The sequence below is a fragment of the Colletotrichum godetiae genome (assembly GCF_030913485.1).
Source record: "Colletotrichum godetiae strain CBS 193.32 chromosome Unknown BDP55scaffold_16, whole genome shotgun sequence".
NCBI lineage: Eukaryota > Fungi > Ascomycota > Sordariomycetes > Glomerellales > Glomerellaceae > Colletotrichum > Colletotrichum godetiae.
In genome coordinates this window covers 728,437-741,252 of record NW_026851264.1, presented here as the reverse complement: position 1 = coordinate 741,252, position 12,816 = coordinate 728,437, and the positions used below count along the sequence as shown (strand labels likewise).

At 52.4% G+C, this 12,816-nt stretch overlaps 6 protein-coding genes across 6 annotated transcripts; 1 reads left to right on the top strand and 5 right to left on the bottom strand.

Moving 5' to 3' along the window:
* The first annotated feature begins 90 nt into the window (after positions 1–90).
* Positions 91–1,609, top strand: BDP55DRAFT_102673 (fungal-specific transcription factor domain-containing protein). The gene is made up of 2 exons (XM_060565312.1): positions 91–170; positions 225–1,609. Exons 1-2 carry the CDS (start codon positions 127–129, stop codon positions 1,579–1,581), a joined length of 1,401 nt encoding a protein of 466 aa, XP_060430922.1. The 5' UTR covers positions 91–126; the 3' UTR covers positions 1,582–1,609.
* Positions 1,610–1,637: 28 nt separating this feature from the next.
* On the bottom strand, positions 1,638–3,791 carry BDP55DRAFT_631002 (alkaline phosphatase; the record flags this gene model as incomplete). The annotated part of the gene is made up of 4 exons (XM_060572236.1): positions 1,638–2,804; positions 2,860–2,938; positions 2,994–3,082; positions 3,150–3,791. The coding sequence occupies 4 exons, from the start codon at positions 3,789–3,791 to the stop codon at positions 1,638–1,640; spliced, it is 1,977 nt and encodes a 658-aa protein (XP_060430921.1).
* A 1,201-nt stretch (positions 3,792–4,992) lies between these two features.
* BDP55DRAFT_631001 (TPR domain-containing protein) lies at positions 4,993–7,353 on the bottom strand (the record flags this gene model as incomplete). Its single annotated transcript, XM_060572235.1, has 3 exons — positions 4,993–6,481; positions 6,542–6,951; positions 7,006–7,353. The coding sequence occupies 3 exons, from the start codon at positions 7,351–7,353 to the stop codon at positions 4,993–4,995; spliced, it is 2,247 nt and encodes a 748-aa protein (XP_060430920.1).
* Positions 7,354–7,764: 411 nt separating this feature from the next.
* On the bottom strand, positions 7,765–8,988 carry BDP55DRAFT_741451 (zinc finger protein; the record flags this gene model as incomplete). Its single annotated transcript, XM_060580441.1, has 3 exons — positions 7,765–8,409; positions 8,497–8,670; positions 8,725–8,988. The coding sequence occupies 3 exons, from the start codon at positions 8,986–8,988 to the stop codon at positions 8,170–8,172; spliced, it is 678 nt and encodes a 225-aa protein (XP_060430919.1). The 3' UTR covers positions 7,765–8,169.
* An 850-nt stretch (positions 8,989–9,838) lies between these two features.
* On the bottom strand, positions 9,839–10,973 carry BDP55DRAFT_767623 (uncharacterized protein; the record flags this gene model as incomplete). The annotated part of the gene is made up of 3 exons (XM_060580996.1): positions 10,793–10,973; positions 10,298–10,714; positions 9,839–10,243 (listed from the first exon to the last, which is right to left on the bottom strand). The coding sequence occupies exons 1-3, from the start codon at positions 10,844–10,846 to the stop codon at positions 9,839–9,841; spliced, it is 876 nt and encodes a 291-aa protein (XP_060430918.1). The 5' UTR covers positions 10,847–10,973.
* Positions 10,974–12,360: 1,387 nt separating this feature from the next.
* On the bottom strand, positions 12,361–12,720 carry BDP55DRAFT_630998 (uncharacterized protein; the record flags this gene model as incomplete). Its single annotated transcript, XM_060572234.1, has 1 exon — positions 12,361–12,720. One exon carries the CDS (start codon positions 12,718–12,720, stop codon positions 12,361–12,363), a length of 360 nt encoding a protein of 119 aa, XP_060430917.1.
* Positions 12,721–12,816: the final 96 nt, after the last annotated feature.

Genomic DNA, 12,816 nt, shown 5'->3' with positions numbered 1-12,816 from the left:
ACTTTCGGACTTAAGGCGAGAAACGCCGTTGGCAAAAAGTGGCCTTTGAACCCCACTTTTGCTGAAGAATCAACCCATCGGCCCCCCTCAGATCATGCTGTGTTTGTGCCGGAATCCACATCGACGATGCCGCCGCACACAAGGAGTAGAACAGGGTGCCTCACATGCCGGTAAGATATAATACCCCGTGAAGAAAGGGATCTTGGTATTAACGACCGTGGCAGAGATGAGGGCTACAAATGTGATGAAGCAAAGCCTCACTGCGGCCGCTGCGTCCGACTGGGCAAAACATGTAAGGGGTACGGGCTAAGAGTGAGATGGAAGTCGGCCGATGACCCCAAAGACGGCGGGAGAGTTACAAAGAAGAGAGGATCAAAGCCCAAAGATACTGTTGGATATCGCAAAGTGACGCCGCCTTCAAGCGATGAACAGCCCGCGACGCCTAGCTCCAGCTCAATGACGGTGACTTCGACTTCAAGCCCAGACAGTCTCATCCGGAATCCGTCATATTTATCGCCAGATATCTCGCCGATGAACCGCTACTTAATACATCATTGGAACGGATCACTGGCTAGTGTGATATCCATGGCATCCGGCGTACAAAACCCTTTCCTTGTCCACCTCACGCCAATGATGCTCCGCTCCACGGCCCTGCTCTTCTCAATCTCTTCCATGGCGGCAGGCCACCTCGCCATCCTCCGGAATGATGGCAACCTCAGGACGCTATCGTCACGACACATGCTCGTCGCCTTATCATCGCTACGGGAGTCGATCCAAACCGAGAACCCCGAGCTCTCCCTAGCCACAATCTTGATGCTCCAAATCTCGGACCGACTCTTCAACACGGACAGTCAGATTGACCACCTGGCTGGAGCCAAAGCAGTCATCATGCACTCAGGGGGCCCGGCGAACTGGAACACTTCGAGCGCGCAGTTTCTGCTCAGTCTTTGCTTCTACCACGACGTCATGTCATCCATCTCCCGCGCATCGAAGCCACTGCTAAGCATGACGAATGTGGCGCCTCTCGAGGGCCTACACAGCCTGGCCAAGCTGACTTCCGTCGTTTCCCTCGTCAGTACCATCAGCGAAATGCAAGGACAAAGCGGCGAAGAGCACCAGAAGAGGGGATACGGCATCAAACGAAGCTTGGAGGCAGTCGACTTCTCTGATGAAGGAGATCCAGACATTGAGCACACGATCCAAGCCTACAAACACGCGGCAATCGTCTACCTCTATCGAGTTTGGGACGACGGGAAAATCTCCACAAAACCCTATTACGCGGAGCAGTGCATCTACCATCTCTTGAAGGTGCCCATCACGTCATCCTTTGTCTCTGCTCATGCGTGGCCCTTATGGACTGGTGGCTGCGAATCCGTCGAGACTCGCCTACGTCGAATGGTTCTTGTTAGGATCAGGGAGATGTATCAAAATAGGCAACTGCCCTCTCTTCAACGAGTGCAAGAAGACATGGAAGAAGTGTGGCAGGTAAAGGATGCACAGAGGCTGCAGTTCGGAACGGAAAATGTTGATTGCTGCAAGATGATTCTGCATACGCGTCATCGAGAGGCAGACTTGGTCTAGCATTGCTCATGACGAGCTATCTACCATTACCCCGACCTCCAACTCATATTGTTTCCTCACTTCCGTTTGGGTGTAGGTGAAGACTGTCCAAGCCCAAGACACGAAGCAATCTTGAAGAAGACGTCCGTGTTGTCGTACACACCGGCAAACGTCTCTTGGCACGGCCCCATAGCAAAGACGGGCACATCAGTCAGGGAATGAACACCGGACGAAGACGACGTCGGGATTGTACCGGGAACAAAGAAACCATCCTCGCCGTCCTCGGGGTTCGCAACGTACCCATCCTCACCGCTAACCGCCACCCGACGAGGCGACTCGTGGAGCTGGTAGTTCTCATTCCGGTCGGGGTTGGCACCAAACGCAGGCGCAATAGCGTACCGCGGGCTCCAGTTAGAAGGGAAGTTGGGCCCGGTACCGTACTCAATGCCATCGGGCCGGGAGACGGTGTACTGCGACAGGCCGGAACGCTCATAGATGCCAATCGCGTCGCGCTTCTTGCGGTCTGTGTCCTGCGCGGCGAGGTACTTTGTATCAGCGACGCCAAAGACGTCGAAGCCGTGGCCGTGATCAGCCGTCACCACGATGAGCGTGTTCTCGAGCTCCCCGGCCTCACTGAGCTTCTTCACCGTTGCGCGAATGGTGTCGTCGAATTCGAGGAGGTCGCCGAGGGCTCTGTCGTAGTCTAGCGCGTGCATTTGCTTGTCGATCGAGGCTCCCTCTGACATGAGGAAGAAACCTGTGTCGTTGCTGCGCTCGAGGAGGATATCGACGGCTTTGAGGGTCATATCCTTCAGGCCCGGGAGATCGAGTGGCGCGGAGCCGTCTCCGGAGGGATGGGTCTTGAGTTCGGCGATGTTGTCTTTGAAGATCTTTCTGTCGAGCCAGACGGGAAGATGAGAGGTGGAAAAGACGCCTAGGGCAGGGGAATCGACGGGCGCTTCGCGGAGGGACGTGGCGTTCCAACTCACGGAGTAGCCTTGCTTGCGGAACTCTTCGTAGTAGTCCTTGCCCTCGTATGACGTTGCTCCGGGGAGGAAGGTTGAGGCACCACCGCCAAAGTAGACATCGGGACCGGGATGGCTGCTCCAAGAGTAATTCGTCATGCCATTCAGGGCTTGGTCGATCAGTGAGCCGGCGTTGGATCTAGATCTGCTGTGGCCAGTCAATGCTGCTGGTGTGGCATCGTCAAGGGCAGCTGTCGTTACGGCACCCCAAGCAGATCCCTACGGAGATGTTAGCTACCAAAAGATGGTCTTCACTTCCTGAAAGGTGACTCACCCAGACGCGAACAACCATCTCAACGATCGTCTCGACCTTGGGGTCGTCAAAGTCATCGGCCGACGAGTCGGAGTACACACTATAAGGCAATCAATATTCGGTTTCTTTCGCAAGTCGTTCGTTCGTGTACGCACCCCATGGAGTCTGATGTGCCCTTGTGGCCAGAATACAGCGCAGACGCAGAGTTGGCGCTATCAGTGATGAAGCTGTCGACGGAGTGTGTCTGCTCTCAAGTTAGCACCCCAACACGGCCGATGTCGCCGTCTTGCCTTCGCCAAGAACAAACTCACCATCTGATGTCCCAAGATGGGGAACTGATCCATCTGCATCCTCGACTGATACTTTCCATTGACGCTCTTATGACCCAACAGGCGTGCAGCCGTAATCATATTCGTCGTCATGCCATCGCCAATGAACAAAATCACATTCTTGGCCTTCTTCTCCTCAGCAAGAGGCCGGACCAACCACTCCGCCAGTGTCTTCTTCGTACCATTGTAATAGTTGAGCTCAACCGTGTAGTTCCCCGGCTCATACAGCGACAAGTGACGGTACGCCTTGGACGCAACATTCACCACAGACGCATTCCCCGCATCCTGCGCAAACAGATCCTCATACCACGAGAAAGCCCACGTCTCAAGCTCAGGCTCCTCCTCGATCCCGAAGAACTCGGTAACAGGTTTACTTTCGGGTACGCTGTTACTCGCAATCGTGAGCGTGAACTCTGGGTCGGGAACGCCGTCGTTGAAGGCCTCGGTCCCGTTCACCGGCGCGTGAATCTCGACGCGTATGTCAAAGTTTTGGCCGGGGAGGAAATGGGCTTGGTCGGGCGGGAAAACGCATCCGAGGTCTGGGCAGGCGCCGAGACGTTGGAAGGTTTGGGCGAGGGTGGCCAAGGGCGCGGACGCCAAGAGGACCAGGGCGAGGGCGGACATCGTGGGATGCTACGGCGGAGGGGGAGCACAGTCCACGAGGTAAAGGCCAAGATCGGATGAACGTTGGATTGGCAATGGAGGCCGTCTTCATGGAGGGGTGGTCTACGATCATATACACAAGCCAAGACATCGTGGGCCGTCGGTTTAAACCTCCTCATCCACGATCACGCGTCTAACTCAACATAGAAGGTCCAAGGAATTGCCGTGCAAAGTTCTTCCCACATTCCTGGGGCCAGCATGAATGGAGTTGGGGAAGGAAGCGCGTCGGCGGGGGCCCGGTTCAGTCATCACAGCAACAGGAAACCGAACTTATCACGACGATTGGGGTCGGCGTTGTCCGAGGAAGCACTGACCGACCTCCCACGAGGTGGGGGAAGCCAAGCATCGATGGCAGAAGGGCTCTTGGCTTGCAGCTTCATTGCTGCGTACCCCGCTTCATTGACGATTTCCCCTCACAAGCTAACGATAAGCACGCGACCTATTTCCTGGTCTGTCGGGGACATTCATGAGGGATTCTGCGGTGATGTTGTAGAGCTCGTTGGTGTTGTTGGTGATGAGTGGAGGTTCATCGCGCGGGGAATATGACCCTTCGTTGCACCGGGCATGAGACTTCCCGAATGGACTGCGGGAGGTAACATCGTTGGAGAAGCCAATGCGGTGCGTTCCCTTTGTGTATAGATGACATACGTGTATAGATGACATACTTGGAAATACGTAACGGTTGGGTAAATATGCTCAAAATAATGAGATCTAGCGAAGTAAGAAGCGAAAAGCGAAGCTCTGCTTTCCATGCTGTGCCTAGAAAGCCCATAAGACACATCAAAACTCAATGCCTGGAGCCCACGTGCTCACGATTCTGAAGGGAGACGCCAGTCTGACAGGTTGACGGCTCAGAAAGTTCATCCAACTGAAAACTTTGAAGCGCCAAGAAGGGGTTCTTTGCAGCGATAACGCTATGCCCTGATTCATGCTCAACGTCCGCGATGCCAAGAGTAGCGCCGTTTGCCAAGAATCTGGTATCTGTTGTTTGCGAAATAAACAAATAGCGCAAGTGAAATTGTTCGGTTCCTTGTGTGATGCGTATCATGTGATTTATCAAACGAGCGGAACGTCCGGGCTGATGTGAGGAATGCGCAGAACATAACGGCTTGGCCCGGGGCCGATACTTTCGTGACCTGACAGACCAACAACGAGAGCCACTTCACTTGAATGCAGCAAACGTCTCATCCGTGACAAACCCAACCATCGTCTTCAACCCAATCCTTGCAGCATCCAGACAATCCCCCGCCAACAGCTCTTCCCCAAGTGCTGCGTATGCCTCAGCCGACCATTTCAATGCCCTGATAACTTCGAAAGTCGTCACCGCCTGCGTATCCTTATACATCCACAACCTCCCATCCCTCACAGGCTCGAAGAAGCCAAAGTTGCGAAACACCTCACTCCCCCACTTGGCGACCTTGTTCCACTGCTTTCTTGTGTGCCATACTTCCACGAGCCACATTGTCGGCCAGACGAGCATTAACCGTGGTAAAGCGAGATTGTCGTAGACTTCCTTTTCGTGAAGAGCAGAGAGCTTGTTTGTAAGTTTCTCGACCTGCCGGATCGTCGCATCAGGGTAGAATTTGGTAGGACGCTTTGTCCTGATTAGCGCCTCGATCTCCGCAAGAGCAGTGTTCCTCTTCTGATGCAATTCGGTTGCGGACTTGGCTTCGCCGGCGCAAAGGGCACAGCTACACATGAAACCCCAGCTACGGCGGAACTGCGGCATGCGAAGTAGATATGCCGCCTTGGGAGGCAGGTAAATGTGCGTGATCTCCGTGCCTGCGGGAATATCGACAGTAGCCGTGGCAATGAGCATATCTCCAATGAAGGACCTGTTGGCATTGGGAAGGCACGCGTGGTTGGCGTAGGCTGAGTACACCCAGAGCCCGCGCGACATGCCCTGCTTCCACATATCCCACTCCGGATTCGCGGCCTGTGCCGACACCTGCGCGCCGCTGAAGCAGTTCTTGCGGCGGATGGACTCGAGAAGGAAGACGTCAATCACAGGATTGCCATCGATGAGGGTGCCTTCTTGACCGCTGCGCTTGTAGGACCCTCCGTGGAGGTCGAGAACCTTGTTATGAATAGTGGGATTATCTGCGCAGAGCTCCACCAGCTGGGCATATGCTGCGGCTGCATTGTGTTCTGGGTTAAATTCGTTCGGGACGCTGGTTGCTCTTTCTGCGAAGATGATTTCGCCGGCCTTGATGTCTTCTGCGGCGAAGAGACCCCGACCGTGGTGTGGTGAGTCTCTGACTTCAGTCCGTGATAAGAAGCTTGCTCTATCAATTTGGATGTTCTTTGAGGTGACGTCCGCTGTCATGCTTGCCAGATCATAATTGCCTTTTTCTTCTTCGAGCCTCGCTAAGCACCTCTCGTATTCCTTGCGAATACTAGTGGCCTCGGGCATAAGTTCCAGAGCCGCCTCGAAGTGTTGCTTGCCAGTGTGGAAATCAGTGAGTCCATAAGCTGCCTTGCCGGCAAGGAAGTGTGATTTCCATTTTAAAGATCCGCCTATAGACGAGAAGGCATCTGATAGCGCGCCGTCAAAACACTTGAGGGTAAGATTGATACCTGCCCGTTTCAACAGAATATCATCCCGAAAGGAGGTGTTTTCTGTTGGTGCTAGCTCGAGAGCTCTGGTATAACTATAAAACGAATGTAAGAAGAGGTTGGATAAGAGAAAGAGGTCGGTAGCTTAGTCTTACTTTGCTGCTGCTAAGGGAAGGTTCTTGGAGATGAATGCTCGATCCCCAGTACCCTTCCAGTCCGCTGCACTTTCGGACTCTGGCACCGCCCTGAATGCCTCCGGGATAAATGCATCATCTGGACCTTGCCGAAGAAGCAAGATGTCTGATGGATGGTCAATGCAAAGCATGAAATCGTTGTCGCCGTTGAATCGATAGTACGGTTCCTTCACGAGCACTACTGAGCCTTCCGGGATAGACTGCAGGAGTGTAGAGTTACCCTGGTTATAAAGAGCCATCTTGTCGACGCTGCTGTGCTGATCTTCGACGATGGTAATCGTCCCGGCACCCGAGTAAGCCTGTGCAATTGTCCTGAGGATGAGGTACTTGTCTTCATGGCGATTCTCCACCAGGAGCTCGTCAAGGCGCATCTAGATACGGTTAGCCGTTTGCGAGATTGCCTCGAGCCTGGATGAATCGCTGACCGGCGAGAGATCCTCAACAGACTTCACAGACGGCGGGTAAGACAGTGCTAGGACTACTTTCTTCACCATTCGTGGCCCATTCTGCTGCCCAGACCTTCGTTGCTGCTCGACATAATCGTTGTGCGTGCTGACGAGCGCTCCTCTCGATATGCGCGTGGGAGGGGGCTTCCCAGAATGGGCCTCGGCCTTTTGCAAGAATTCTAGAGAAACATCGGGATCAACATCGGTGAGGATCTCCTCGACTCCAATTTGGAGGTTAAAGTCGATAGTGTTGAGTGTTGGATGTGTGGGGTTTAAGGTATCGGTGTCGGCATCTACATCTCCATTGCGCCTCTGTTCTAAACCCATGTTGGTCGAATTTCAGAGTATGATCTTTAAACTAGTGCGATATTGGGCAAATGCCACTGCTTTCGAGAACCTTGGTATCTCTTGAGGAGTTGTAACCTTGGTTAGCCTAAGCATAGGACAGGTTGGAGTATCTGAATGCCCTTATAGGGACCTGGAGACAAAGGAACATACTTTCAAGTCTCCTTCCGAGTTAGGTGTCATCTTGTCGTGCTCCGCTGGCCTACGTTACCGATTGAGACCGGTAAGGCGGGAGCAAACGCAGTGTGTTTTGGAGGCCGGCTCTCAATCAGGAGAGGACCTAATATGGCACCAATGACAGGCGGCCTCATAAGCTCTGGACCCGGCGTGCCGTGCCGGGTGGACCTGGTTTTCGGAGGGTGTGAGTCCGCATTCCCCCCAAAATCATGGGTAGGACCGTATAAGCGAGCCCAGATCTCGTTTGGAACCGCCTTCACCCTATTGGCCGTCAATAATGCAAGTCAAACCATTGATGGCAATGGACCGTCTGAAAGAGCCTCAATGGAGACGACACCTGTGCCTTGTTTGTGTGACAGACCGTGACTAGGAATCCAACCAGTGACAGAAAGAGTGTTCCATTTGTTCCCTTGACCTGTTGTTGAGGAGATCTACACACAAACGATTTGATCAGCTGAGACAGTTGCAACATCCGCTAAAGTTCCTAGGTTCCATCCTTCCATGTCGTCTCAAAGCAAGTCTCGTTAAGGCATCTTTATGGTTCCCGACAGCCCCATTCCCAGTTTCGCCCATCGCATGTCGGTTGTTTCAAGCATACCCTTACTAGTATCGCACCTTCCATCAGAAAGAAAGCATCCGACGAGGATCAAGAATCTGTCCCACGTTCTGCTGCACTGCCTTAAAGCGCATATAGCCGCAGGATTCGCTCTCGAGGTGGTTGATGGCCGCTGCGAGGGTGGTGAACTCACGACCGCAACGATGGTTCGGGCAGTGGTAGAGCTTCTGCTGATGAATGGGGGAGTTGAGATGCTGATTGAGGCCCTTGAGGGTTGAAAAGGCGCGGTGGCAGAGATAACACTCCTAGGCGTCGATGTGGTAGTTGTAGGTTCGGTCAGTGGCAGTGTAGGTGGGAGATGCGTGCCACTCTAGGAGCTTCTTGGAGATGACCCCGTTGGGGTCGCGTGCGCGGACGGCCTGGTAGAGCTTGTCGCGGTCAAGAGGGGCACTGGGACAGGCACCTCGCTCGAGGTGGTGGATGAGACCGGTGGCGGTGTCGCTGGTCTGCCTGCAGAAGGGGCACTGTATGTCGCTGCTGGCGCGATGAACACTGGAGTTCAAGTGCTGATTGCCATAAGTGGGGATGCTAAAGAACGAGAATGAATGGGAATGACTTACCTGCCGGATATTGTTTTGGTTGTTGAAATAGCGGTCGCAGGGATCGCAGTAATTGTGGTACTCGACCTCGTGCTCGCGGAGATCTTGCTCGTCGTGGAACCGATCGTTACAATCATTGCATTCATATCGACCTTTAGAAGGCTCGGGCTGATCGTCGTAATCCCAATGGCCCAGTGCGTTCATGTGTTGCTGCATTGCATGCTCGCTGCCGAACGTGCGGTCGCAGGTGTCGCACTCCCAGCAGCCCTCCCAGTGGTTCCACATTTTGATACTGTGCTTGGTAACAAGAAGATACTTTTTGTGTCCCAGTCGGTTGGCAGGAGTCGCGAAAGCGTGTCGGATAGGCTGGAAGAACAGCAGTGAAGCTGAAGGGGTTGAGTGATACGGAGGAGCGGTGTCGGAGATAGTACTCTACCCCACGTGGCTCGACAAAGAGAACGCGCTTGCTTGAGACGAGGAAAGAAATTGAGAGATTCGTGGATGTTGAACCGAAGAAAATGTTGCGACGGCGAGTTGCTCGGCGTCGGGTTGTGACGGGCGGTGAGCTGGGGCGGGGAGGTTGGAGCGGACGGAAGGTGCGCCTGGATGTCCGAGATCAGCACGGGAAGGAAGGAGTTGAGGTGGGTGTGGGAAGGCGCTGGCCGAGTGGACTTGCAACACACAGACGGAGGAAGGTGCGGTATGCTGGACCCTGCCGTGACTGCCTCACGCCGTACCTTTCTTTGGTGGTGTTTACCTAAGCATTTCTTGTGGCGGAGGGGTTGTTTCAGACCCGATGCCACTCTCTTCCAAGGTCTTGGGAGGTGCCCTGAGTGGTGATAGCACTTAACGAGATTAAATATGGTGTTATCACGACACGTCAGTAGTCCGCGGGCAGCTGAGAAGGTTCCACGCCTTTTTTAGAATGTCCACGTAATTTCGTCGATTATTCCAACAACACTTCTAGAAACACCAGAAACATTTCACGGTCGTTCGGACTCACCTCAGGCCGAGACAAGAACACGATTGCTTGAAACGCCGTTGACCAGTCTTGGACCATGAAGCTAAACCCAAGCGAGCGCCTTTCTGACAACATCATCCAGTTCCTCAGGCTCAATCTCGAGCAACTCATTATCTATTCCGTCCAAGACAGATCTGCGGGCTCCATCCTCACAAAGCTGAGCCACGAGAAAACCAACATGTGCCCCTTTGTAGTGCCCCTTTGTAGTGCCCCTTTGTAGTCACCATTCTGCACCTTGATCTTGCCTTGCCGCCTGGCTTCTTGAGTGCTGACTGTAGCAGTATCCCATTCCGTGTTCGTCAGTCTCTCCAACACCGCGAGGATTGCTCGTTGAGAGGTCGTTGGAGCAGAGAGCCTGACATATCGGTTCTTCGTTTCTTCAGGATGCTTGAAAACAGCTGCGATAGGCTTGCCAGTCTTGCCGATGCTCATAGCGGTGAAAAGCTCATTCCCGGAGTCGTATATCGTGGCTGAGTGGTTCTTGAGGTCGAAACCAAAGTCTGGGAACAATGCCATCGACTAAAACCGACATTAGTTGCCGAGTCTCACATTATAATGGAAGGAGAGACTTACCCTGTCTAGGAGCGGTCCATTCCAAAACGAGGTCCAGGTGAAAGCACTCTTCTCCTTGGCCATTTCTTCCAATAGGTTTTGCGCCTGTGCCTTCTTTCCCAGAATAGCGCGGTACTCTGGTACATCGATGGGTCCCTTGGAGGTCCCAATGTCGCTGGGAATGAGCCTCTTTACACCTGACTTCGCTGCAGCATTGATCACATCAATCTGCCTATCAAAGACAGCGTGACGCAAGTCGCATCGCACGGCATCTTGTCCTGTGAACACTCCCTGTAGCGACTCGGGACTGAAGTCGGTGACGGCTACTCTCACTTGTGGTGGACAGGATTTTCCCTCACTCGTGTACATGACATCTGTTACCGTGAAGTTGGCGTCCAGGAGAGCTGGAAGAGCACGGCGACCGATGCTACCGGTAGCCTGTATGTGGATGGAGAGTCAGGACTTTCGGATCGACGGTCGGTGATGGAGTTGCGAAGATATTAGTTGAGGACTTACGCCTACTACCGCGACGTTTTCGATTGGAGACATGGTCTCAAAAGCTTTTCTCATGAATATCTCACTTAGATTAAAGCTTACTAGCTAAAAGTATGCATCTGAGCTATGCCTTACAGTTGCAGAAGCTGCTTCTTATGCGCCGGGCACACGTGTTGGCGCATATGAAGTGCCAACGTTATCACGCTCCCTAATTTGAATCCAGAGATAATGGATTTCTCAGCAAATACCTACTAGACAGGGTTGAAATACATTTTCCTGGTCGTGATTGAACGCTATTTTTGAACAGGAAGGAGCAAAACTTGCGGACATGTCTTTGGCCGCTGTCGTAGTCCGCGAACACGGACTCGGGCTCGGGCATTGGTCCCGATCATCCGTCTGGTGATACTATACACTTTATCGAATTCTCAAAGATCAGCCGACGTCTAATTCATAAGCAACAGGTATTACTGGATCGATGTTTCTTACTGATGCTTGGAGGTTGCAACATGCAATATTCGACTGATTTATCTTATTCCGGTGCTGAGTGCCTTGTAGGTATGTCGAGGTTCAGTTACAACTTAGCGGGAAGGTCATTAGAGGAAGATTAAGGTAGTTTACAGCATCTCTACTCTGTAAGTATGCCTGAAGCAGTTCTCGCTCAATACCGATGCTGAAATCTCAAGTTTGCAGGTGACCTCAGAATGGCCACCAAGGTCATGGACTTCCAGATGGGGGTTGAGAGACATACTTGAGCAGGTCTCAATAATGAGAAATCGGTAAACATGTATCAAATTTGTACCATCACTAGAGTGGCGGGCTTTGGTCTCGAAGACTAGATGCCTTAGGACGTATTAAGTAAAGATAACGGGATAAGTCGCTACTCTAGCTCGAGGAGTCGTAGATATCGCTTTTGTCAGAGGATACCCACCTTATGGGATACCTTATGCACACAGTGACGTAAGGTACTTACGTACGACGTCCAGTCTCGATCATCTATAAAGGATATGCTAGTGTAGATCGAAGGAACGTTTAAGCCATAAGACCAAATAGCTTGGGAGGCTTGGGGTTGAAGCCACGAACTCATTAGTCTTTTTTGCTATTCGTTGGGCTGACGCTTAATGATACAAAGCCAATAGCCCAGTATCACCACGACTAGAACAGTTCCTGCCAGGAAATTTTTGCAGTCATATTTCATTACATATACCCAAGAATAAAACTATAATGAAGAACTCTGTTGAAGACTTGCATGTAGTGTCCGAGAATCTGGTGGATATTGAGATATCTGTCAGTGTCAGGTTCGCCAGTAGCCACATGGGTGCTTCGGAACGGACCGTGAAAGTGTTATGAGAAGCAGTAAAAATCACCAAGCGACAAATCTTAGAGATTAGCAAGAGATTTCTATAATTTGAGTTTCAAAGTAGTCCAACGACTAAGTTGCAATGTTTCATGTGCACTCAGTGGCACTCGGCCATTCCGACGTTGCTGGGACATCATATGCCGCTCGATCTTCCCATCCTGCAGGGAGCGTTGAGGCTGCCGTATGAAATAGAGATATAATTCTACTAGGCCAACACTCGAGTTACAATCCTTCAACGACGGTATGTGTCGAGTCTGTATGGCACGCCGTAGTAATCGGGCAAGGCACAAGTCGACTTTGGCTCGAGAGCGAAGCAACTGACGACCCGTGGCGTTTCCGGTTCGCTGGCAAGACAGAAAAGTCTCTTGTATCCGCCATTGTTGGTAATGCTCAATGCTGGAATGGTGAGAGACATGTCGCCGGGGGGCACTGTTGCTGTATACTTCTTGGAGGCGCTGTCAAAGTTGACTGCTACGCTGTATTCTTTGTCTTTATCGGTGGTGATGCTGTCGGATTGGCATCGTGTTTGAGCAACGGCAGCCAAGGGAAGGCTGAGAAGAAGTCCGAGGGTCGAGAGTGTAGGTATACGCATTGTGGCTTGTCTTTGAGGTCTCGAGAAAATAATTATGGGAGTCAATGGTCGTTGTTATTTGTTTCGTTGATTTTCGTGTAGGCCTTCTCGGAATCC